The following is a 25,257-nucleotide window of genomic DNA, read 5'->3' as shown; positions in this document are numbered from 1 at the left end:
ATAATTTGATAGCCATTGCTCCAATAATCACAAGAAGTTGAACGGACGACACCACAAAGTTAATTATGCTGGACAATCTCTCCTTCTCTGACTGTAATTGGACTTCCGCTGCTTCCAAATAGAAAGCAAGAAATATTCGCATCAGCGAGATCATGCCATCCTCGATGAGAAATTGAAGAACGTAGTTTACCACTGTCCAAACGTGGATAGCACCGCCTGCATTTGAGGAGCTACGGCGGAGTTGTCGGATCACGTGAATGGCAAGCGAAAAGTTGCTGATAGCAACACCAATGGACAACACATAACCGGCAATCCATGTGTTAATCAAAGGATTGGCAGGTGCAGGAGCGTCTCCATCAATTATTACATGTTGTCTGAATGCCGTAAGTCCAATACCACTGAATGTGATGTCAACAAATGACATAGCTCCTTGAAGAACATATATAAAAACAATCCACCAGCAGCAAAGTTTGGCTGTAAGACAACCATGGTTGTTCACAAACTTTGTAATACGCAGAACTTTGGCACACGAATCGTAGTCAACCATGGTAAATCTTTTACCTGCAAAAGAACAAATTTGTGTAAATTGCTTTGATAGATTAAATGAACACTACATTAATAGTCATCTAATTGATTAGAGATAGATTGATGTCATACAGATGGTGGTACCACTCCTTCCTGACACAATATAATTCCATGACTAAAACTTTTAATCATTTACTAGCTAACTACGTGCAACATAATAACCAGTCTTTGAAATAAAAATATTTGAAATGATATTTAACCATGACCATGAAGTAAAAAGCCGTCATGAAACGCTGGTATTAGATATACTTGCTAATACTTCGTTCACTGAACACTTGTCTGTTAGAATCCATCAGAGAATGCTTAAAAATGATTTGCAATACAACCACGTTTCATTGCTCATTTTAGCTCTCTAATGGCAGCTTCATAAATAAAGCGATTCATCAAATCGCCATCAAAAACTCATTTAAATATCAGTGCATCTATTCAAGATGACAATATCAAATATGATAATTTGCAGAACAGCAATTGTTTAACAGAATGAACATGGAACCACTTACCTGCAACTTAAATGAATAGGTATACGTGAACTCTAGTCTGCAGCTGTCAACTTGAAAGAAAATGCTTCAGTCCTTGGAGCCCTACCGATTACGGTGTGCCTTCATCCCAGCCAGTCGGCGTCTTATCAACTAACCCAGAGAGCGGCAATGAGTAACCTCATTAGCCCTAGCGGTTGATGAGCTGTCGGCCAATGAATAATGAGCTGATGCTAGGCAGACTCACTCAGCTGATGGCGATCGCCCAACCAATCAAATACACGAACGAACGTGGTTCGAGATGCTTCCTTCGAATGCATAATGAATGCACAACCTAGAGACAAAGGCCGTCATCTGAACACGGCACAGGATAGCAAACAGCACCTATTTGTATTGCATTAACAGCAGCAGCAAATATTACAGTTTAGATTTCAATAATTATTTATTTACTTATCAAACTCATATCATGTTGTAATCTTGCTTAAAGGTTGACTTGCAATAAAATTCACATTACAGTTATTTCATATGAAAAGATTCACCATGTCTTACTCTGTTGTGTTGTAAGTGCAAAATATGTGGGAATGTGATTACAAGCTCTTAAAAGCTAAAAAACGAACAGTTAATCGCAGCCACACGAGACCGCCGTAGTTTGGATTCGCTTTCCAAAACGGCTCAAATAGGACATACTTGTTACAGGAGGATGGTTTCTGTTTACACTTTCATGCAATCTCATTCGTCAAAATGTTTTCACAAATATACTTCACGCATTCAATAAAACCATGTCTATTGTTCTTACGCGCCTGTTTTATCATCATTGTAATGCTGTCACTTTTAGCACTGATATCTTACAACTTACCGTAAAAAATCGTTAAACTTTTCAACCTTAGCATGAATGAGTACATATCATTGTCTGATAATCATGACGAGCCTGTTGGTTACCTGTGATAATCGAAAAGTGCTGCAAAAATTATTTTCAAAGTATTGGGTCACATGATCAGATTAAGACTTGACGATTAGTCCAATCCAAAAGAAAACTGTAAAGTAGCGAGCATCTATATTTGATACGGGGTCTTCGGTAAAACCCGAAGTGTTTGTCATAAACTAGTGCTACAATAAGTTTTATATTGAGCTTTCAATTCACGTGAGAACATCACGTGACAAGACGATAACCAAACTGTAATGAATACGTCAAATAAATAAAGAGATTCCAATCTACGGCGGCTTTTCGTTTTTGAGCTTTTAACAGCTTGTAATCACATTTCCACATATTTGGCACCTACAACACAACAGAGTAAGACATGGTGAATCTTTTCATATCAAATAACCTGTAATGTGAATTTTGTTGCAAGTCAACCTTTAAAACAATCATACTGAAAAAATAATAATTGTGGTTAGGAAAGAGCCTTAAAAAAGATTGCTTTGTATTGGTATCGAACTCGTGACATTAAGTTTAGGAAACAGAGACTTTATTAATTTACCTGCACTAATCAGCTACCTATTGGTAATGCAGAATAACCTTTACTATATTAAGAGCGGTGTTCTGCAATGTTAAAAACTGTTGCTAAAAGGAAAGACTATGAGAGCACACCGCCAAAGCTCCAAACCTTACCTACGGCTTATTTAATGTGAAAAAGCAGGCTCTCTAAGCGACGTCATGCTAAATTGAGAATCTTAGAACTTTGGTTTTCCATATAAATGTGCAATGAGCTATCTGATTAGACACTCAAGATCACAGCTTTGCATGTGTTTTGCAAGTTTTGGTTTGTCATTGTGAAAGCAGTATAACACTTGGCATTGAAAATATACAAGCATGCTATTGGCTATCCAACTGAAGAGTATAAGTGCAGGTGATTTAAGCCTGGTTCCCATATGGATTGCGTGACTCCGGCGGTAAACCGCGCAGCAAAACGCTTGCTACACTAGGCTCAGCGAGCCTAGCGGTATCTGTTCACATAAAAGCCACATCATTAATAATATCTTAAACATAATTGCGTAATCAAATAAAATGTTCGCTGCCACGCCGTTCCTATAATGGTGACCTTTAACCGTACAGTGCATTTCGGGAAAGTTTTACCTGCGGCCTTTTGCAAAATTTGAACAGCGCTAAATCGTTGCGTTGCCGCCGGCTACTACCGGCTGTACCCGGCGCGTACGTTCCCATTTCACCTCTAATAGCCTGCGGTGCTGTCGTCGGTGCTTTGCGACGTATATGGGAACCAGGCTTAAGGAAATGCAGCCTTGTTTACGCTAAGAATTTGATCATAGGCAAAATTACTCACGAATTTATCCAGTGATGTTAAAACGCAGCCTTGAGATGTGGACAGCATCTTCCGTCCACATTAGAGATTAACGATGAACTCACACAAATTTGAGTAGATATCATCAGAAAGTATCGATATTTTTCTATCATTCGGAATCGTTTTTTATGTTTGAGGTGATCTGATTGCCAGGATGTTTTAAAATTAAAACCAACAAAGTTTGGTCGCAATTAAAACACTCAGATCAAGTAAAAGTCTGATTATGATGTCTATAGTTGCAAAGAGACTGACAGAATAGATCCATGTAAAGCTGCCATTTAGATGCAATAGCTAGTATTAACTATTGCAACGATAACAACTAGTGACATCATTGCACACGAATTTCTCTTCTGAGCATTTTAACCGCTATCAAGTTTTATCAATTTTAATCTAGAAAAATCTTTGTAATCAGACCACCTCAAACATAACAAACAATCGCAAATGATAAAAAAATACTAATAATTTCTGATAAAATTTGCGAAAGTTCATTTTTATCTGACAGTGCAAAATATTGTTGCAATAATAAGAGCAAATAACATCACAGATTGTTGTCTGAATAATACTTTTGTGTAATTTCGTGAGAAAATTATTTTGGGGACTGTATCTGTATAATAAGAACGCCATGCCTTTAGTAACTTAGTGATAATGTGAGCAATGGTATCACAGACAATACCGATGTGTTGCGGTAATCCTACAAATCAAATTCACGTTCACATCATCGCAAACCCATTTGTATTCACATCATTGGACAGCCATTCTAATTATACGAATACAGCCATTTCTGACACCAGTGTGTACCAGCCTAAAAATAATATTTAGGAGACACTGCTTAACTATACCACATAAGCAGCAGTGACATATCTGGCTTGATCAAACAAATCAATCATCTAGGTCTCGGCCAAACAGATGTGGTAGGTTATGGTCGTGATAGGTAAAAAAGCGTGATAGTAATTTGCAGTAAGTTTCAGCTCGATGAAACCTGCAAATGTGATCATAGCTAAAAGTAATATTTAGGAAAAACAATAAAACTGCCATATGAGCATGTCAGATAAATTGAGCAAAGACAGCGATATGAAATCTAGCAACTTACCATCACACACTAAACATACATAGAAAAAGATGCAGTCAACTACTGATAAGCCGAGCTACTGATAACCACTAACAATAAACCTATATATGAATATAAATCTCTTTGCAATTTTGAATGTGCCGTTTCAATTTCAAATTTGCTGTTATACCCTAGGACACTTATATTTCGCTAGTATTTAGTTTCGTGAGTAGCACACAGAGTAAAATTTCGCAGCAACTTAATTTTGCAGCTTTGATGAGTGCGAAAATATAGTGATGTGAAAATGAATACAGTGGAACAAACAAATTAGATTCCTCAGGTCCGGTACTCTAGTAAAAAAAGTTTTTATATTTGCGACTAGTTTGTATTCGTAACCCGCAGGTATAAATGTATGGCAGAAATCGATAATTCAACGTGATCGCTTGCTGCCATTTGTTTCTTGGACTATCAATGACGTCTCGGTCCTTTCCGTCGTGAGCGATATGGTACCAATATTAGATCTCAAGTATTTATAGCAATCGATGGCCATGGCACGTTTTGAGTTCACAATATTTCAAATATAAAAAAAATCAAATACAGTACATGTCTCATAAAAAAGAAAATAGATAACAACCAACATCACAACCAGAACTGTATAACATGGTTGGACCTGGTGAGGGTTGTTATCGTTTTTGGTTGGCAGTAAAATTCATCACTACAATAAGTATTATTTAATTGTATGACTTCACCTACCAGACTTTCATCCTCATCAGTTACAAATTCGGTGACTAAACTGATATCATCATCTTCTTCGTTTGTCTTGGCTTTTCCAAAAAAACTTGTTATCTTAATTTGCTTTGCCATGCTGCTCATTCGGTGTATTAACGAATTTACTAGAAATTTCCCAATGAGCTCAATCACACACAAAATTATCTGCATTTCTAATATCACGATTTTGTTGTGGATATCAATGAACTACAGGGCCGTATTCCCTTGGACAGCTGGCCGGCTAAGACGCCCCAACTTTTTAGGAATTTCATAGTCCAACGGCTATAGAAAGGTTTTTATCGCTGTAGAATATCACTTTATTCGAAGCCATAGATGCAAACATCAACTTTTAGTAGTTCTTAGGCGTCATTATTATCTTCATCAGCGGCAAAATATTCTTGTTAACGACTTTTATAAAGGTTTGCAAAATATCAAGTTTTAGCAAACATCTGCTTGCCCATATCCTACTTAATGAACTTGAAATAAAATCGGCAAAAATGATCTTTGTTAAAACGCTTAAAAGAAAAAGATGTCTTCTTTCTGAGCTTTTTAACTGCATACAAGTTTTGCCTGTTTTAATTTTAAAACGTTTTGTCAGTCACATCAGCTAAAACAAAGCAAATCTCAAAAAATAGAAAAATGTTGATACTTGCCAATAAAATCTTTTAAAACTTCACGTGAGAGGCCCGGCTGAGGCCCTACATAAGAGAAACCTGTTGGGAGCTTACAGCACCCCCCCCCCTCCTTCTCCACACCCCAGATGTTCATAACTAGTCGTCTAACATTAGCCCCCCAACTTGCAACCAGTGAATACAGGCCTGTGTAGAACATAGCTATTTAATTTCGAATTTTCGCTAGTTCGTTATGATAGTTTAGTTTCGCGCATGAATTTTTCGCGTGATGATGACTCCGCGAAAACGCGAAAGTTAGATGCCGCGAATACTTAAGTGTCCTAGGGTACTTCTATTTTCGGTTTTTCGTAAAGTTTGATTTCTGAATCGGTAGGCTAATACTTTTCACGTGAATAGTAGTATTATCTTGAGTAGGAATAGCTTCGACATTCTATTTCGGTTCGGTCAGACAAAGACAGTCCGATATCTCTGTTTTACACTAGTAGAGTTATAAAAAAGTAAACAGCCTTCACTCAAATATTGTGTGCTAACAAGCCTATCCACGTGGGTCCCTTTGGACAACTCTTGCAACTGCAAGGGCATGTAAGTGCTTGAAGCCCTTGATTGTATAATATATAATTTTGAGAAGCCTATAGTAACCATGACAACAGAAATAACTGATTGTTGGCTGGTTTGGCAGATAAGCTGTCTATTGACTGTATTACACAACTGAGTCACGCTGATGCAATGATGGATGGAATCCCTAGAGCAATGGAAATTCCTATTCAGGGATGGCATGATCGCTTGTTAGTAGGAACACATGTTTCTTACTGACAGCGCTGAAGGCTGGTTCACACTATATCACCGTATCATGGTGTTGTCATTTCGGTGTTGGCCGTTGGTTATGTGAACCGTGAATTGATGGCATCGACGAAGCAATGCGGACACGGCAGAAAAGTTTGCAACTGTCAAACTTTCCCGATGCTTCGTCGAGCATCGACGACCGCCTTTCAGATATAAACCATTTCAGCGATGGTAATTCACGGTCGGGGATAGCGGGATCTGTTCGTATCTGTTTATGATAGTCGGTGCGGGACTAATTTTTGATTCCCGCATGCGAAAACAGAGGTTTCTTCGTGAAAATTTAAAAAGATAAATGTTACGGAGTATTTCATGATGCAAACGAGGATGGGTTTGTGATAGTGTGAACATGGTTATCATTGATGATGGCCGAAGTATTGTGGCATCAACGCCAAAATACGACGACGATATAGCGTGAACCAGCTTTTATGGAGTACTGCATCTCCTAATAAGAACTAACCACAGGGGGTGATGAAATAGTTATTGTTTAATATGCTAATCCATACCAAATTTGTCATGTCAACATATTTGTTGTCTCTCATACAGATAATATGAATCTATATACCAATGAAATTTATATACGGTACCAATGAAATGCTTAGACTCAAAGGAATTTAATTGTCTGAGACAACAGATTTATTTACATCCTATGACGAATGGAATCCCTATATTTGTGGAAATTCCCCATTTTTACAGTAACAGCTGATAAGATATAGCCTGGTTATGGTTAGATAAAATTATAGCCTAACAGCCATAAGACAGCCTAGCTTTTCCTTCAGCTAAGACCGCTTTTCAACAACAAACAAGTTGGATGCATTTACACAGCAGTTGATACATAGGTATAGAGGAGCGTAACATAAGCCCGACATGGGTTTGAACAAACAAAAACATGAGCTATTACCAAAGGCATTTGAATTTCAATCATATATATCTGACAATCGTAAGAGAGTTGTGACCATTTTTGGGCCGATTGAAGTATAGGAGAGAATGGAATAACTGAGTCGATTAAGGTCCATTGACAGTGGATAGGCACATCATTAGAAGGTGGAGATCTTTACAAATAGCTTGAAGCCTGGTTCCCATATACGCCGCAAAGCGCCAGCGACAGCACCGCAGGCTATTGCAGTGAAATGTGAACCTGCACGCCGGGTAAAGCTGGCGGTCACGGCAAGAGTTCAGCGCTGTTTAAATTTCGTGAAAAGTCGCAGGCAAAACCTTCCCGAAATGCACTATACAAGTGAAGGTCATCATTATCGAAATGCCATGGGGAGCGAATATTTTATGTGATTATGCGATTATGTTTAGCGATGCAGTTTTATATGTGAACATAAGGCCCTGGAGCCTAGCGTCGCAAGCATTTTGCTGCGCAGGTCAGCGCCGGAATCTCACAATCGATATGGAAACCAGGCATAATGTATGGAGGACCAAGCTCGCTTGTTCAGCGTTTGCTGAAATGTTTAATTGGACTGAGTTGCAGGCAAATGCTAAAGTTATTACTGGCACAGCCTACACTACTAAGTTTTCATGACATGGTCAATTTATGCAGTTTCCATGGCGCTGCATGATGCTCAAGTTTGAGCCAATCAGCAAGAAATCATGGAAATGGCAAAAATTCGCAAGTTAAGCGAGTTTTGTCATTCGCAAATTTTTATCGAGTGATGGAAATGTCATTAAATGAGGTGCATTAAAATAAAGCCCAGGCTATTCAATTCTAAACATTTTTTCACTTCAGTTGTTTTATCGATTTGATTGCGATTTTAGCAGTTCTTACGGCTGCGAAGAGGGACACGACAGCATCGCTACTTGTTTACTTATTGATTTATGGGGTCAATAATTAGTGATGCAGTCTGGTCTTTTTACTAATAAATGTGCATCCCATGAATGTCAATTGAAACACTTAATTCCTTAACAAGTAATTATACTTGCGCACAACTCCAAAAGCGCATCATGGTTGTCAAGGAAACATAGTGTATGTGAAAATGCTAATCAAGGTGAATGTTGAGATAGTTGAAACCATAGATATAGTAAATATAGCAGGGTTTATTATATCTATGGTAAAAACAAAAGAGCCAGTGGTAGCAGTTGAGTCATGAATGAATCCACAATCTGGGTCTAAGCCAAACAGATGTTGTAGACTGTAGAATATGGTCGTGACAGGTACGCTTTGAAGTTTACCTATCTGTGAAGCACCAGAAGCTTGACAGAATGCATTCATGCTGCCTTTTTATGTTTAAGAGTAAAAGGGAATACATAAGCTGCTTTATCAAAAAACTTTTTATATAGTCTAACAAAACGTGTCTCATACAAGATACAGGACAGAAGGAAACTATTATTAGGGATTACATGGTATTAAGTAGCACACTGTAGTAAAAATAAGACATATTCATCTGGAAATATATATATATATATATATATAGCCTATAGTTCCGATGTCATATACATATATTATACACATCTATAAATAAATATATATACATCTATAAATATATATATACATCTATATATATATATATATATATAGCCTATAGTTCCAATGTCATATACATATATTATACACATCTATATATATATATATACATCTATAAATATATATATATATATATCTCAAAGTTTGTGTGTGATTATGTGTATCCAGCTATAGAGGTAAAACGAGACAGGTTTTTTAAGTTCGAGACGAGACTCGAGACACTGTCTTGTAAAAATTCGAGACTCGAGACACGAGACAGTAAAATAATGAGCATTTGGTGATGATTTCACTACAGTAGGACTAGCGTACTTGATATATAAAAATGATAAACCTCTTTTTAAATTGAATTTTCGCCTGGTATAAACGATTTAAATACAACATTTTAATAGCGATATGCATGTCTTTTTGCCATTGTTTGTAGACAAAAGTGACATAAACAGCTCTAAAATAGCAAAGTTATATATTTCTAAGAATTTTGAGCTTGATCGATAATAATTATTATAAACATATTGATTTATACATGTATATTTTACTATCTATTGACTAGGTCTTACTTTTTAATGTAATGAAATGTGTAATGAAACCGATAGCCGTCGGTCTACAAAGAAGTACCGCAACTAAAAGAACACACGGTAACACTTTCATTTTTATTGTTTCATTTAGGCCTATGTTAAGTTTTGTTTGTGTTTTAACTGTAGTATGTGAATTATATTTAAATTGTACTCAGGAAATTATATGAATTACCATATATATTCTTATATTGAACTAATGATTATGTCATTGTTACTTGAACACGGACTTACATTGACACGGTCTTTAGTTCGTTTCTCCCTGTCTGGGCGAGTTTTACCCGCAATTGGTAGTATAAAAAAGATGCCCGAATTTTATGAAGGGCAGTTGGTGTTTGGATACGATAAAATACAGACATTTTACCCGCAACAATCTTATTTGTTAAATCGGATTATCCGGAGGGTAATTCGATACGACACGGTATCTGTTTTAAGGACATATAACCGGACCACAATATATTAACAGGAACGTTGTCCGGACTACATGATTAGACCAACATAATCAATAGTGGCCAACATAATCAATAACAACAGGTAGTAACGGACCGGGTATAAGTTTAAAGGCAGTTGCCCGCAATCCATTACAATATACAAAATTGTTGTTACCGCGAGAAGCCATGTTTTTTAACAGCCGTACGCAGGGCTTTAGTTCTATTTCCTGTCTCGAGTTTGGCAATAGTTAGGTCGAGACAGGTCTCGTCTTGACCTCGAGACCGATACGAGACCGGTCGATACTCGAGACGTCTCGTTCTACCTCTATCCAGCTATAGCTATTAGAATATTTGAATGAAGAATCTGTATCGCAGAAGATTTGATATCAGAATCTCCCGTTCACGAGGCAAATATCTTACCAATCAAGCTACGCGAGATTGATTCATTGGGCGATTTATGTTGCTATGAGGGTAAACATACCCTACGGCACTGCACTCCTGCACGTTATGGTTCTTACTTATTGGTAAGTGCCATATATGGCTAGATTACTCAAAATAGTCATTGGCAATGTGCCAGGCTAATGGCAAGCAACTACATTCTCTGTCACTATCTATAAGCCGATTTCTAACCCTGTCGCTGTCAACCATGTACGAAATTAGCTATCGGCCTAGTGCCAGCCATTTTACCGAAAATTGCCGATATTGCTTCATGATATGTATTAGTGTTGGGCCGGTATTGGGTTATCCGCTCTTACCGATACCGAGGGATTCTCGGTATCCGAAGAGACCAAGCATTTTTGGAGATAGCTAGTTATCCACGGCCGGTTTGATATGATCGGTATTTATCCGTAAAAGCCTATCGGTAAATGGTTATACGGATATCCGGATACGCTTCGTTGACGAACATGCTAATCTCAGCACGCATTGGCGAACAAATTCAATGAAAATTTCCACGCTTACTGTATCTACTATTATATTACGTTACGTTGATAATGCCACCAGCCTCGAAGGTTTGGGAGTTCTCTACAGATGGGAAGATGTATAAAGATTTTAATGGGACTGGACTCTAATTGGACTGCGTACAATTATGTGATTACATTACCTGATTACAATATGTGATAGTAAGATTTCTGTAAACTGTTTCAGTATACGGTATTTAACAAAGAGAGCCCCTTGCCATTATCTATCTGTTCTCTATTATACATAACGTTTGTATAAATAACTATATTTTTTATTAGAATAAACAATAAAAAACATTCATCATGAAACTTATATTTCCATCTTTTTTTTTTTGCTTGCTAAAACAAGGAGTCCCCTTGCCGTAACAATATACTGCTGACTAAAGAATGTTTTTTGCACAGGCTACTTTTTGCACAACGATAAAAGTTGTTCGAGACAGTTATGGTTTAAAGTTTAAACCATTAAACTTTAAACCATTTAAAGACACACACTGATAACCACATACCGAACAATAGTACCGACAATACCGAACTTTCTTAGTTGGCAAAGGATACCGAAGATGGTAAATACCGAGGATACCGATACGGGGAAAACCGATAAAAAAGTGCAAGGATATCCGATCCGGCACTAAATTAGATACCGGCCCAACACTAATATGTATACAATATTTTTTCAATTTCAAACTCTATCTAGAACATTTTTGTAACATATTTTATTTTGCCAACATTTTAACTAACACTGCTATGCAAAAAATTCAATGTGTTTATACTTTGTGCGATGATAAAGCTATGTGAAGTGATCGCTACGGAGCTAAGACGATCGTCCACAATGTTCCTTACTCTTACAAAATTATTACTTTCACCACTATTATTTGTATAATCACAAAAATCTAAATCTGAATTGGCTATAATGTCATCAACATAAGTAATTACCTGTTTTTTGACTCGCGCGCAGTAGTTAATGAACTCACGCAACATTTGTTCGTTTTTATGTTAGTAGTTCTCAAACAAAAGTATAACATTGCTTCGTTATTTTAGGCTAATTTTATAAAAATATCTTCGAACAACGTTGTCACTTCCTTGAAAGTCCTAAAGACCGTGGGTTATGTTGTCAACGAATAATAAAATGAAGCTACTACGCAATCGCTGGGAAAGTCATAATTATGCGTCTGCGGCACTCGACACAGAAAACGCATAAAGGCGTCTTTGGCAGCAAAAGGGTTAATACCCGTGCAATGCCATGCATTTTCCCAGTTGTTATATATTTTGAAAAAAGAAAATTAAGGTTTACTTAGTATTTCAACATATGTTAAGAGACGAGACAATGAAAACATGTATCATGCAAAATGAAGCTTTGTGGCACTTGTACATCTCAGTGACACTAGGCGGGTGTTAAGAGGTTACAGACACTAGGTTGAGTTGTAGCCAATAGCAATACACCTTTTTATGTTTTATTTAGGGTAAAATGGAGTATTTCTAGCAAATAAATAACAAAGCAACATATAAACGCATAATATAATAACAGAAATGATAGTGCAGACACATGAGCTACTAAGACGGCTGCCAAAAGGAAAATGAGGCGCTGTCTCCAGTAGCTAAATATTATCATTAGTGTGGCTGAACAAGAGTAAAATTATCTGTTGTAATTTTATAAGATATTATATTTTAATAATTATATAATAAGTTATATTATCTATACTCATCTATACTCTCTTACTTAGCTCAAGTTGTTCGAAGCTGAATCGAAGCCACAGGCTCTGATTACAAAGAACATAACAAGTAAAGCTCTTCAAAAACTAGGAAAGCTCTAGTAGGACTAGTACTACAGTACTAGTGCTACTTTGGTACCTACTAGTACTAAAGTACTAAAGGTGCTTTAGTACTAGTAGGTACTACTACTTTTAAAGTAGAAGGCTTTTTTGTCTTTTTGGGACTTGATTTCCAGCAACAACACCTTCCAAAACAAATACATACTAGTAAAATGAAAAACAGAATGCCAATTAAGCTAAAAAGCAGGATAATATTACGAGTAAAGTTCAAAGGTTTATCATCTTGATAAATGGTATAAATTGAAAGTGAAATTAGCATAGACAGTAAGGATGTACAAAATGCAAAACATCCTGTTAAAAGGCAAAAGATGTTGCACCATAATGCTCGTGTACAGCAGTGTTTGTAATGGCAGTTTGATAACTATTGCTCCGAAAATCACAAGAAGTAGAACGGACGATACCACAAAAGTGACTATGCTGGACAATCTCTCCTTCTCTGAATGTAACTGGATTTCCGCCGCTTCCAAATGAAAAGCAACAGATATTCGGGCCAGCGAGATCATGCCATCCTCAATGAGAAATTGAAGAAGGTAGTTTATCACTGTCCAAACGTGGATAGCACCGCCTGCATTTGAGGAGCTACGACAAAGTTGTCGGATCACGTAAAAGGCAAGGGAAAAGTTGCTGATGGCAACACCAATGGACAACACATAACCGGCGATCCATGTGTTAATCAAAGGATTGACGGGCGCAGGAGGGTCTCCATCAATTGTTACATGGTGTTGGAATGCCGTGAGTCCAATACCACTGAAAATGATGTCAACAAATGACATAACCCCTTGAAGAACATATAAAAAAACAATCCACCAGCAGCAAAGTTTGGCTGAAAGACAACCACGGCCGTTAACTAATTTTGTAATAAGCAGAACTTTGGCACACAAATTGTAGTCAACCATGGTAAATCTTTTACCTGCAAAGGAACAACTTTGTGTAGATTGCGCTGATAGGTTAAATGAACACTGCATTAGTAGTCACCTAATTGATTAGAGATAGATTGATGTTATACAGATGGTGGCATCCTTGTCAACACAATATAATTCCATGACTAAATATCTTAAACATTTGCTAGCTAACTACCCTAGGACACTTATATTTCGCTAGTACTTTGTTTCGTGAGTAGCATACAGAATAAAATTTCGCTGCAACTTAATTTCGTGGCTCTGATGAGTGCGAAAATATAGTGACCAGAAAATAAATGCAGTGTAACAAACATAATTAGATTCCTCAAGTGCAGTTCGCTGAAAAAAAATTCAATTTCGGACTAGTTTGTATTTGTGAGCTGCAGGTAGAAATGTGTGTGCGAGATCGATAATGTAATTTGATCGCTTGCTGCTATTTGTTTCTTGGTCTATCAATGACATGTAGGTCCCTGCCGCAATGACTGACTTGGTACCAATATTAGATCTCAAGTATTTATAGCACACGGTGGCCATGGCTCAGGGTTGTTATGGTTTTTGAGTGGTAATAAAATTCATCATTACAATAATTATTATTCAATTTTATGACTTTCCCTACCAGACTTTCACCCTCATCAGTTACAAATTCAGTGACTGAACTATTACCATCATCTTCCTCATTTGCCTTGGCTTTTCCAAAAAGAACTTGTTATCGTAATTTGCTTTGCTATGCTGCTCAGTCAGTGTATTAGCTATAATGATTTTAGCAGAAATTTCCCAATGAATCAAACCACACACAAAAATTACCTGCATTTCTAATATTACGATTTTATTGTGGATATCAATGAACAAAGCTATTTAATTTCACATTTCCGCTTGTTAGTTATGATAGTTTAGTTTCGCTCATGAAATTTTCGCGAGAGGATGACTCCGCGAAAATGCGAAAGTTAGATGACGCGAATACATAAGTGTCTTAAGGTACGTGCAACATAATAACCTCTCTTTAACACAAAAACACTTGAAATAATCTTCAACCATGAAGACAAAAATCCTCATAAACGCTGGTATTAGATATACTTGCTAGTACTTCCTTCACCGAAGACTTATCTATTAGAAATTGCTTAAAAATGATTCGCAATACAAACATATTTCATTGCAAATGTGAGATACCGATCTTTAACTCTCTACTGGCAGCTTCATAAATAAGGCCAGTTATCAAATCGCCATCAAAAATTCATTTAAATATCGGCACATTTATTGAAGACTACAATATCAAATATGATAATTTGCGAAATAGCGACTGTTTAACAGAATAAAAATGGAATCACTTACCTGCAATTTACCAAAATAGCTGAACATGCACCCTGTAGTCTACAGTCGACGATTTGGAAGGAAATGCTCCGGTCCTCGGAGCCCCTACTGATATCAGTCTACCTACATCCCAGCTAATCGACCCCTTATCAGTTAACCCAGAGAGAGTGGCAGCAAGTACCGTAAAACCTCTAATTGAACGCCATGGCGTTCTATTTATCAACTCTTCCTCGGTAGTGGCGGTCAATTGGAGGCGGCGTTCAAATAGAGGCTGGCGGTGTATTTTCAAATGGCTCGTCAAAATTTTTCCGAAGATAAATTTAGCCCTATTATGGGCGAAGTGAATGTTGCCTATATTTTGCTCTCTTTTTCTGGTGGAGCAATATTAAACCTTTTGAATGCAATAAATCTGCCAACTTGTCTCCAACTTGTCAAAGATCTCTTAATATATATACATTGATAAACCGAGAAATATCTCTACCAGCTGATATATATTCCTTGCAATTGACCTGCGATGATATCATAGCTTGTCATTCTTTGCAATTTGTTGGCACTTTCAATTTTTAATTCATTCTAAATTTGCAGACATTTTTATTTTATATCAATATTTACCAATGTTGCATAAAAGCTCATTTGCATCATTAATATGTTTGCTACAGTTTGCTGCCAAAACTAGCTTTTTATGTCCAATAGAAGAATTACATGTACTAAAAAGTATCAGTATTGTTCTATCAATTGTAATTTTTTTTTATGTTTGAGGTGATCTTATTGTCAGGATGTTTCAAAATTCAAATCAACAAAACTTGATGATGGTTAAAACACTTTGAAGAAAAATATATGGGAAATGATGTCGATATCAATGTTGATATCGACTATTGTGTTCATATTACAGCGTTACGCGTCTCTATACTGTCGGTCTTTTTACAGCTGTACGCGTCGTAATCGCACTTTTGTTTGATCTGAACGTTTAAACTGTGATCAATTTTGTGGAATTTAATCTATAAATATCCCGGCCATCAGAAGATCTCAAACAGCAGAAACAATCATAAAGGTACAAAATACATACGGTACAGAATTACATGCACATGTGCCCTTTTGATTATTAACTAGTATTACTTTTGCATTTGTTGTTTTTTTAAATTGTTAAGAAACCAAGTTTTTGCTACAATTACTTTTTTTTTAACTTGTAGTTTTAAAGGGGCCATTTCAATTTCAAATGAGCCATTACACTTCTATTTTCAGTTTTTCGTAAAGTTTGATTGCTAAATCGGTAGGCTAATACTTTTCACGCAAACAATTGTATTATCTCAAGTAGGAATAGCCTCTGCTATCTCTCTCTGTTCGGTCAGACATAGACAATCGATATCTCATTTTTACTCTAGTAGAATTATAAAAATGTAAACAACCCTCACTTAACTATTACATACGAACAAGCATATTCAAGTGGGGCCTTTTGGACAACTCATGCAACTGCAAGAGCATCTCAACGCGTCAAACTGAGCAATGTTATCACAGACATTACCAATGTATTGTAGGATTACCGCAATACATCGGTATTGTCAGTGATAACATGGTTCACAGACATACAATACAGACATACGCTGTTAATAGCTTTAACAATAAAACTATATATAAATCTCAAAGTTCGTCGCTGCCGCATGTTCAGATGTCTGCCTGTCCAATTATAGTTATTAAAATCTGGGAACGAAAAGCTTGCTGCGTGCTGGATTTCAACTCACAGAGATTGTAACCGTAAGTTTCAAACCACGCATTTAATCACTGAGATATACCATCCTTAGCTATCTATGGCTCTTATCATATACCGTATACACACGTTTAATGCGCACTTTTGAATACTAACTAATATTACCTTTTGCATTTGCTATTTTTTGAAATTGTTCGACTATATTTTTAATTTGTAATTTTCAAATTAGTCATTGCAAATGCGCCGTGACACTTCTATTTCAGGTTTTTCGTAAAGTTTGATTAATAAATTGGTAAGGGCTGATTTAGATACTCTTCACGGTGACAAATGTATTATCTCGAGTAGGAATAGATTTTACATTCTCTCTCCATTCACTCAGACAAAGACAGTCCGATATCCCATTTTTACTCTTGTAGATTTATAAAAATGTAAACAACCCTCACTCAACTATTGCATACTAACAAGCATATCCCTGTGGGTCCTTTTTGACAACTCTTGCAACTGCAAGGGCATCTCAACCGCCAAACCCCTCGATTTTATAATATATTCCTTTGAGAAGCCAAAATAGTAACCATGACAACAAACAACTGATTGTTGGTCGATCTAGCTGATAACCACCTACTGACTATATTACACAATTGGGTCACGCTGATGCAATGATGGATGGAATCCCTAGAGCAATGGAAATTCCAAATCAGGGATGGCATGATTGCTCATTAGCAGGAATAGATGGTGCTTACTGACAGCGCTTACTGACAGCGCTTACTGACAGCGCCTACTGACAGCGTTTACTAACAGAGCTTACTGACAGCGCTTACTAACAGAGCTTACTGACAGCGTTTACTGACAGCGCTTACTAACAGAGCTTACTGACAGCGTTTACTGACAGCGTTTACTGACAGCGCTTACTGACAGCGTTTACTGACAGAGTTTACTGACAGCGCTTACTAACAGAGCTTACTGACAGCGTTTACTGACAGCGTTTACTGACAGCGTTTACTGACAGCGCTTACTGACAGCGCTTACTGACAGCGTTTACTAACAGAGCTTACTGACAGCGTTTACTGACAGCGCTTACTAACAGAGCTTACTGACAGCAATTACTGACAGCGCTTACTGACAGCGTTTACTGACAGCGCTTACTGACAGCGTTTACTGACAGCATTTACTGACAGCGCTTACTGACAGCGCTTACTGACAGCGCTTACTGACAGCGTTTACTGACAGCGCTTACTAACAGAGCTTACTGACAGCGTTTACCGACAGCGTTTACCGACAGCGTTTACTGACAGCGCTTACTGACAGCGTTTACTGACAGCGTTTACTGACAGCGCTCACTGACAGCGCTTACTGACAGCGCCTACTGACAGCGTTTACTGACAGCGTTTACTGACAGCGCTTACTGACAGCATTTACTGACAGCGTTTACTGACAGCGCTTACTGACAGCGCTTACTGACAGCGTCCACTGAAAGCGCTTACTGACAGCGCTTACTGACAGCGTCCACTGAAAGCGCTTACTGACAGCGCTTACTGACAGCTTTTACTGACAGCGCTTACTAACAGCGTTTACTGACAGCGTTTACTGACAGCGCTTACTGACAGCGTTTACTGACAGCGTTTACTGACAGCGTTTACTGACAGCGCTTACTGACAGCGTTTACTGACAGCGCTTACTGACAGCGCTTACTGACAGCGCTTACTGACAGCGCTTACTGACAGCGTTTACTGGCAGCGTTTACAAAACAGCGTTTACTGACCACGCTTACTGTTAGCGTTTACTGATAGCGTTTACTGACACCGTTTACTGACAGCGCTTACTGACAGGGCTTACTGACAGCGCTGCCTAACCTAATAAGAACTGACAACAGAGGGTGGTAAAATAGTTATCGTTTGATATGCTAGTCCATACTAAATTTGTCATGTCAACGTATTTGTTGTCTCTCATACAGATATTATGAATTTATATATATACACGTATTTCTCAAAGTCTGTCTGTATGTCGTATATCTATCTGTTGGTTTTCCGGCTATAGCTATTATTAGAACAGGTGAGCTGGACAACAATGCAGACTCAAAGTCATGGCTTACCCTCATTGGAGGCCTAACCTTTTTAACTAGCTTAGTGGAATTTACGCCAGGCTACTAGCTTGAAAGGTACAGTTGTTTGACAAAGTTTTAAAACCTTTACAGTTGTTTTTATTTTTCTCTTAATTTATTTCAACTACACGACACACTTCTCTCATGATATGTAGTTTGAAAGTTAGAATGACAAATGTTGTTACATGTTAAATACAAATAAATTTTCTGTCCAAAGACTCTTCTATTACACGGGCAACACCGGGTGGCACAGCTAGTATATATATATTTCTCAAAGTTTGTGTGTGTGCGTGTCCAACTATAGCCATTAAAATCTTACAATCTATAACCACGAAAAATCCATATCGCTGAAGATTTGATCTCGGACCTCCCATGCACCAGCCCAATCCCTTACCAACTAAGTCCGACTAGCTTGATGGATTCATTAGGCAATATATGTCGTTATGAGGGTGCAAATGAGGGTGTCCGTGACGACGGCGTGTGAGAGCAAGTAGTTAGCTCTTATCAGTAAGCTTGCTCAAATTAGCCCTTGGCATTGTGTCAGGCTAATGGCAAGTAGCGGGCAACTACATTACCTGTTATTGTTTAAACGCTGATTTTAATACCCGTGCAACGCCGGACATTCTGCTAATATTTTTCTATCAATAAAATGCTTAGACTCTAGGAACTCGACGGCCTGAGCCAACTGATTCATCTACATCCTATGGCGAATGGAAATCTTAAATTTGTGGAAATTCCCTATTTTTACAGTAACACCTGATAAGATGATAAGAGATGATAAGGTTGTAGCTAGATAGGATTATTGTCTAACAGAGATAAGATGGACCAACTTTTACTTCAACTAAGACCACTTCTCAACAACAGGGACGTTAGTTTGATGCATTTACACAGCGATTGATACATAAAGGGTGGGAGGAGCGCAACATAAGCATGACATGGGTTTGAACAAACAAAAACAAGAACTAGTATGGAAAGCATTTGAATTTCAATCATAAATCTCCAACAATTGCAGCAGAGTTGTGACCGTCTTGCGCTGATTGAAGTATTGTAGGAGAGGATGCAATAACTGAGGCGGGTATGGTCCATTGAAAGTGGGTAGGCACATCATTACAAGCCTGAGATCTTTACGAATAGCTTAGGGAATGTAGGCTGCGATAACCAAAATCACTTGCTTTATAAAGTGTTCCTTGTTTGCTGAAATGTTTAATTGAACTCAGCTGCAGAGAAATGCTAAAGTTATTACTTGCATACACTACTATGTTTCCATGACACAGTCAATACCTAAGTTTGCATCATCTGCAATATGAAAACCCGCAAAGATTCACAGGCAAGAGAGATTTGTACCCCACACATATTTATTGACTGTTTCATGTTTGCAAAAGATGGAAACGGTACTTGCGAATGATGTACAACAAGAAAATGCCTTGCTAGCTATTCCATTTTAAACGTTTCAACAATTCAGCTGCTCTACTTTGATTAGAGATGTTTCGAAAGAGGTGCTATGACCTCTGATGTAGAACTCTATTTTTGTTAACAAGATGCCAGTGTTAATCCGTAACATGCAAATATCTATTGAAACACTTATCACACGGTAGCTCAATGAACGCACAACTCCGAATCCACATAATTCGCACAGAGGAAACAGTGAGAGAGCAGAATAAGGTTAACTCAGAGTTAATGAGTGGGCATACAGTTAAAATAAGTTTGTTGCAGACTCAATCCGCAGCAACTATTTTCTGCCATTTTGTCACCGGTAACTGTCAAAGGTATGCCAGGGTAACATTTTGTTTTGTTACACAAAAGAGAGCCTTTTTGCAAACGTAATACACTTTGGCAAATTACAAATGTGAAAGATAATTCAGAATTAATTTCAAAACACAATTGCACCATTATTAAATTACCATAGCTCGAAGTCTATTTTAGATTCAAGCTTTTTTAATCCTCTAGATTCTAGAGGGTTTTTGCCTTCGTAGGACCATCGCTAAGCGGATTTTTAGTAAAAATCAAACTTCACCAAACCTTTAGGAAAGTCGTTGACGAAAATGTTTTGCCGATGATGGTAATAACGACGCCTACAAACTACTAGAAGTTGAGGGTTATCTCTATGGTGTGAAATAAAGTGAGTTTCTGAAGCGATAACAACCGTCTCGGTAGCCGTTGGGCAAAAAACTGTTCGAGTTAACGAAGTTAAGGTCGAGTTATCTGAAGCAATTTATCATTGCGTGGGAACGGACCAAACAAAACCATTCGAGTTAACCATGCGTTTGAGCTATCCGAGGGCAAGTTATCCATGTTTGACTGTATATAGTTTAGGAGGTCTATCTGTACAAACTTGAGTTATTCATGTCCAAAGCTAAAAACCTTGCATAGCTACTTGGGTACGTACTATTTTGTCTGGCACTGTAGATATTATAAAACCTGACACAAAAATATATTATGCAATGATATTTGCTCCACATACGTGTATCAAAACAGTCATGTGTTGGAAAAAATTGTTTCATAAGAATACACTAATTCACTTAACTCACTATACAGCTTGAAACCATACCATAACTCCTTAATAAAAACTGCAGGTAGTTGAAGATAACACGATAAGATTGTGAAATACCTTAAAACCTCTAATTTAATGTCACCTTTATTTGAATGCCACCTCCATTTGATTGCTACTATGAGAGAAATGGCATTCAAATCGAGGTTTTACGGTAAGGCGGGTAACTGGTTCAAAATCAAACGAGTTTAATATAGCTTTACAGTCATGCCTCAACGTATGAGTTAATACATTCAGGGACAGAGCTCGCAATTCAATTTTCTCATATCTCAAAGCAATAATTACTATAATTTGTTTCAACACTATGTAATTACCAGATATATTCATCACTTTTTATTGGGCTCTAGAGCAAATCAAATGAGATACAACCAAAACCTAATTTGAATATTTGCTCCAACCAACACACGACAGCTTATACCACACAAAACATCGGTAATGTCAGTAATAGTTTGACGATATCCAAACATCACCAGGCGATTCGACATTGCTAATTTGGAACGCCAAATAAAATTGCAATGTATCGCGAATCATCTATTTATAATCTTAGAAAAAAACTTACGAATTTTTGTTGATATTTATTTGTATATTTCAATTTAAAAAAAGTTTTGTGTTCGTGATAATTAGAAACAGTTATTTCATGAATGGCCGTCTTTGTGGAATGCGATGAAATGAGTGCATTATAAGACCCATGCGTTTTAGTTCCAGTATCTTTCACTCTGAAAATTGTCAGGTGGGAGATAATTCACCATTACACCATTATACCATTTATACGATTGGCATCATCTCTTTAAACGGTGGCGATTTTCAAATCGTCTACCTTCTAAATCGCCAGCAAACAACTAAATCGCCATGTTCCAAAGCTCTGGTCAGTAATAATTCTGACCTAACAAAAATATGAAAGTTCAAACCTCAGTCTTTACAGTTTTTTCCATGAGATCAGCTACAAACTTCTCATCATATACATAAGGTTTTGGCAAAAGCTTGTTGGTCTCCGGGTCGACTTCTGGCTCTGCAGGGCTTTTTGCCTGCCAGAAACGTGAATTCTGCAGACTAGGAAATGCATCCTCTGGCACATCCACTGCAAGAAAAGCCCATTTTCAGCGTCGAATATCATGAATTTTTCATGATTATATTTGTATAGTGATGTATTAGATTGGAGGAAGATGACAACTCCTACTCCACGTCTGCAATTTCTTAGAGTTCATTTTGCGGATACAAAAATTACCAATTCTGTTATATTTGAATGACTTAATTCAATATAGATATTGATGGTTAAAGATGATAAGGGATAAATAAAACGGTTGATAACTTTTATACCTGAGCTTGACACTTCGAAATACGTGTGAAGGTAAAAGCTAACATTTCGGAGAGATGATTGTTTCATTCAACTGTAAACTGATAATGTCTAACAGACTCTCAGGTATAATTGAGTCCACCTGCAGATGCAGATTATGAAAAACACCTGCTCCACACATCAATATTTCAACCTGAAGATTATGATGTACACTAAAAGCGAAAAAGCTGATACAATCTGTCAAACGACAGAAATTTGTAAGAATTAGTTATATAAATGTGAAAAACAATAATTATTAAATATTGTTTTGTGCTTCAAAATTTTAATTGCTAGCATAGCAATCTGAAATCAATTTTCATTCTCATGAAAAATGAGAAAAAGCCTAACAGATGTAGATTATCGTGTCAGCAAATGGCATTGAGAAAATTATTTCTTTCAAGGTTGTAATATCAGTTTAATACCAAACGTGTTTGTCAAGTACACCGGTAATTTTTACTGACAGACGAGTTCATCCATTCATCTGTGCAAAGCTACGCCTAAAGTATCAGAAAAAAATTGCTTGACACGAGAATTGAACTCTGATCTTTAGCTTGATAGACTAACATCCTAACTATCTAACTAACAACAGACTTAATCCCTGCGTCACTCAGCCACCTTCCAGTCTCATGGTATAATTTTGCACATAATGATCACGCAAGGTGATCTCACACGACACACTCAACTGTCAGTGAACTTTAGTAATTGAAGAACCCTTGAAAACATGTCTCCCTTTTAAACATTTTACGCCCCTTTTAACAAGTGTCCAGTCTCATGGAAGCAAGACAGCCCATAGAAAATTTTAGAATTGCATCATGTAATTATTACCTATTAAAAAACTAACTGATCTCTAGAACAACGTATTTAAAAACTTACCAACTTCTTCATCTCTTTGATCGGTGTAGAGATCATTGTAGTTATCCACTTCTTCTTCAGCCTCCTCTACAACAACTTCTTCTGTTTTGGATGCTCCCGAGCCCATGTTCTATGCCTGCAATAATCATTTAATATGGCAGCTATGAAAAGAATACAACCATGATAATTATGTTGGCCAATTTTCAGTAGTGTAGTTTTATAGCACTGTAAAAACTCGTAGTTGTCTTCTCTTATCATAAAAATGGAAGGCAACTCTTTTTGCTACTAGGCAACGAATGTCTTGACTGTAATGACTAGGGGTATGCTCAAGGGTAGGAATGGACAATATAAAACAATATCTGCAAGCAGTTCAACATCTGTAATGCTAAATAAATTTTTTCAAGCACAAAAGCAGCTAAAACACAAGAGTAAAGTAAAACAGAAGGAAGTAAAACCTTGTGAAGATCTTTTGCTCTACATGAAACTGTTACCAGATAATAGTCATGACTGAAGAGTTGCCAATAAAACAAACCCTAGATAGCCATCACAACTCCTCATTTACAATCTAAGATATGACCTGTGATTCACATGACCATAATTTTACATAATACAGGAAAGAAGGCTACTAACACAGAACAAACATTTTACCTGGTTAGGCTAGCCAAAGGAAGCCTTACAATAAAGGCTGCAATTTTGATGTGCAATTTAGTAAATAGCAGTGATCTGCAACAATCGGGCTGAATAAAGCAGAACTAACCCTTAATCTAAGGTTAACTCGGCGTAAAACTTTGTAAACTTTGTAAAGTTTGCAAAAGAGTTAACTGACAGAATTTGGGCTAGAAAATTCTTATTAAGAGCAGATATCCAAAGAGGTTCAGTATTAACCCTTTTGCAGGCATAGTGACAATATTATCGTTTTTCGATACCAACGATAATGGGCAGAGCGACCATTAAGTCGCCACACGAATGGTTTTGTATGAATTGACTTCTGGTTGGCTAATTGCCTTTTTTGTTCAATTTTTTTTACCAATAGTAAACTACAATAGATTGGTCTCTGTTAGCAACCAAAAAATAAGCCATTTTGAAAAAGAAAAACGATCGTTTTTGCAATACTAATTAAACAAAGAATCCGAAATAAAAACGTCTTTAAATAAAATTGGGAATTGTTTGTAGCTTGTTTCTGCTTTCTTAATGCTTTCCCGGCTTGCAACAACTTTCTTTTACTGTCATGGCGTCCTCCAAAAGCTAGAGGCAAAGGCAAGGCTATAGAGAAACAATAATAAGCTCATGGTGTCAAGACTGTGGTGTAGGCCTCCGCCAGGTCAAATGCCTCCAAAAGTAGGACCTACTATAGCTAGAGAAACAGTTCTATGAGGAATTGACTTGAAACATGTTTATTTGTATTTACCTGTATCATAAAAACATATCAAACGTATACAATATCATAAATAAGAGTGTATCAATAATTTTTTTAAATCGATTTGTGAAAAATTAATTTTACCAGAGGTTCCCAAATAGCCCAAAACACACGCCTGCGAAAGGGTTAACGGCTAAACTTTAATTTGCTGTAAGACTGATCACAAACATGGAAATTTAGTAGACAGTTTTATTCT

General features: G+C 37.1%; 1 protein-coding gene across 2 annotated transcripts in view; it reads right to left on the bottom strand.

Annotated features, from left to right (window-relative positions):
- The window catches only part of LOC137398559 (kyphoscoliosis peptidase-like), a 60,847-nt gene that overhangs the window by 29,944 nt on the left and 5,646 nt on the right, over window positions 1-25,257 (bottom strand). For both annotated transcript variants that reach the window (XM_068084687.1, XM_068084688.1), the window contains exons 2-3: window positions 23,666-23,780; window positions 22,368-22,537 (exon numbers count right to left, since the gene is read on the bottom strand). In XM_068084687.1, coding sequence (XP_067940788.1) covers window positions 22,368-22,537; window positions 23,666-23,771 — 276 coding nt within the window. In that variant the 5' untranslated portion in view covers window positions 23,772-23,780. The remainder of the gene's footprint in view (window positions 1-22,367; window positions 22,538-23,665; window positions 23,781-25,257) is intronic.

Source organism: Watersipora subatra, chromosome 6 (assembly GCF_963576615.1).
Source record: "Watersipora subatra chromosome 6, tzWatSuba1.1, whole genome shotgun sequence".
Classification (NCBI taxonomy): domain Eukaryota; kingdom Metazoa; phylum Bryozoa; class Gymnolaemata; order Cheilostomatida; family Watersiporidae; genus Watersipora; species Watersipora subatra.
Note: the sequence above shows the minus strand (reverse complement) of the source record. Positions and strands in the feature narration are given on the sequence as shown.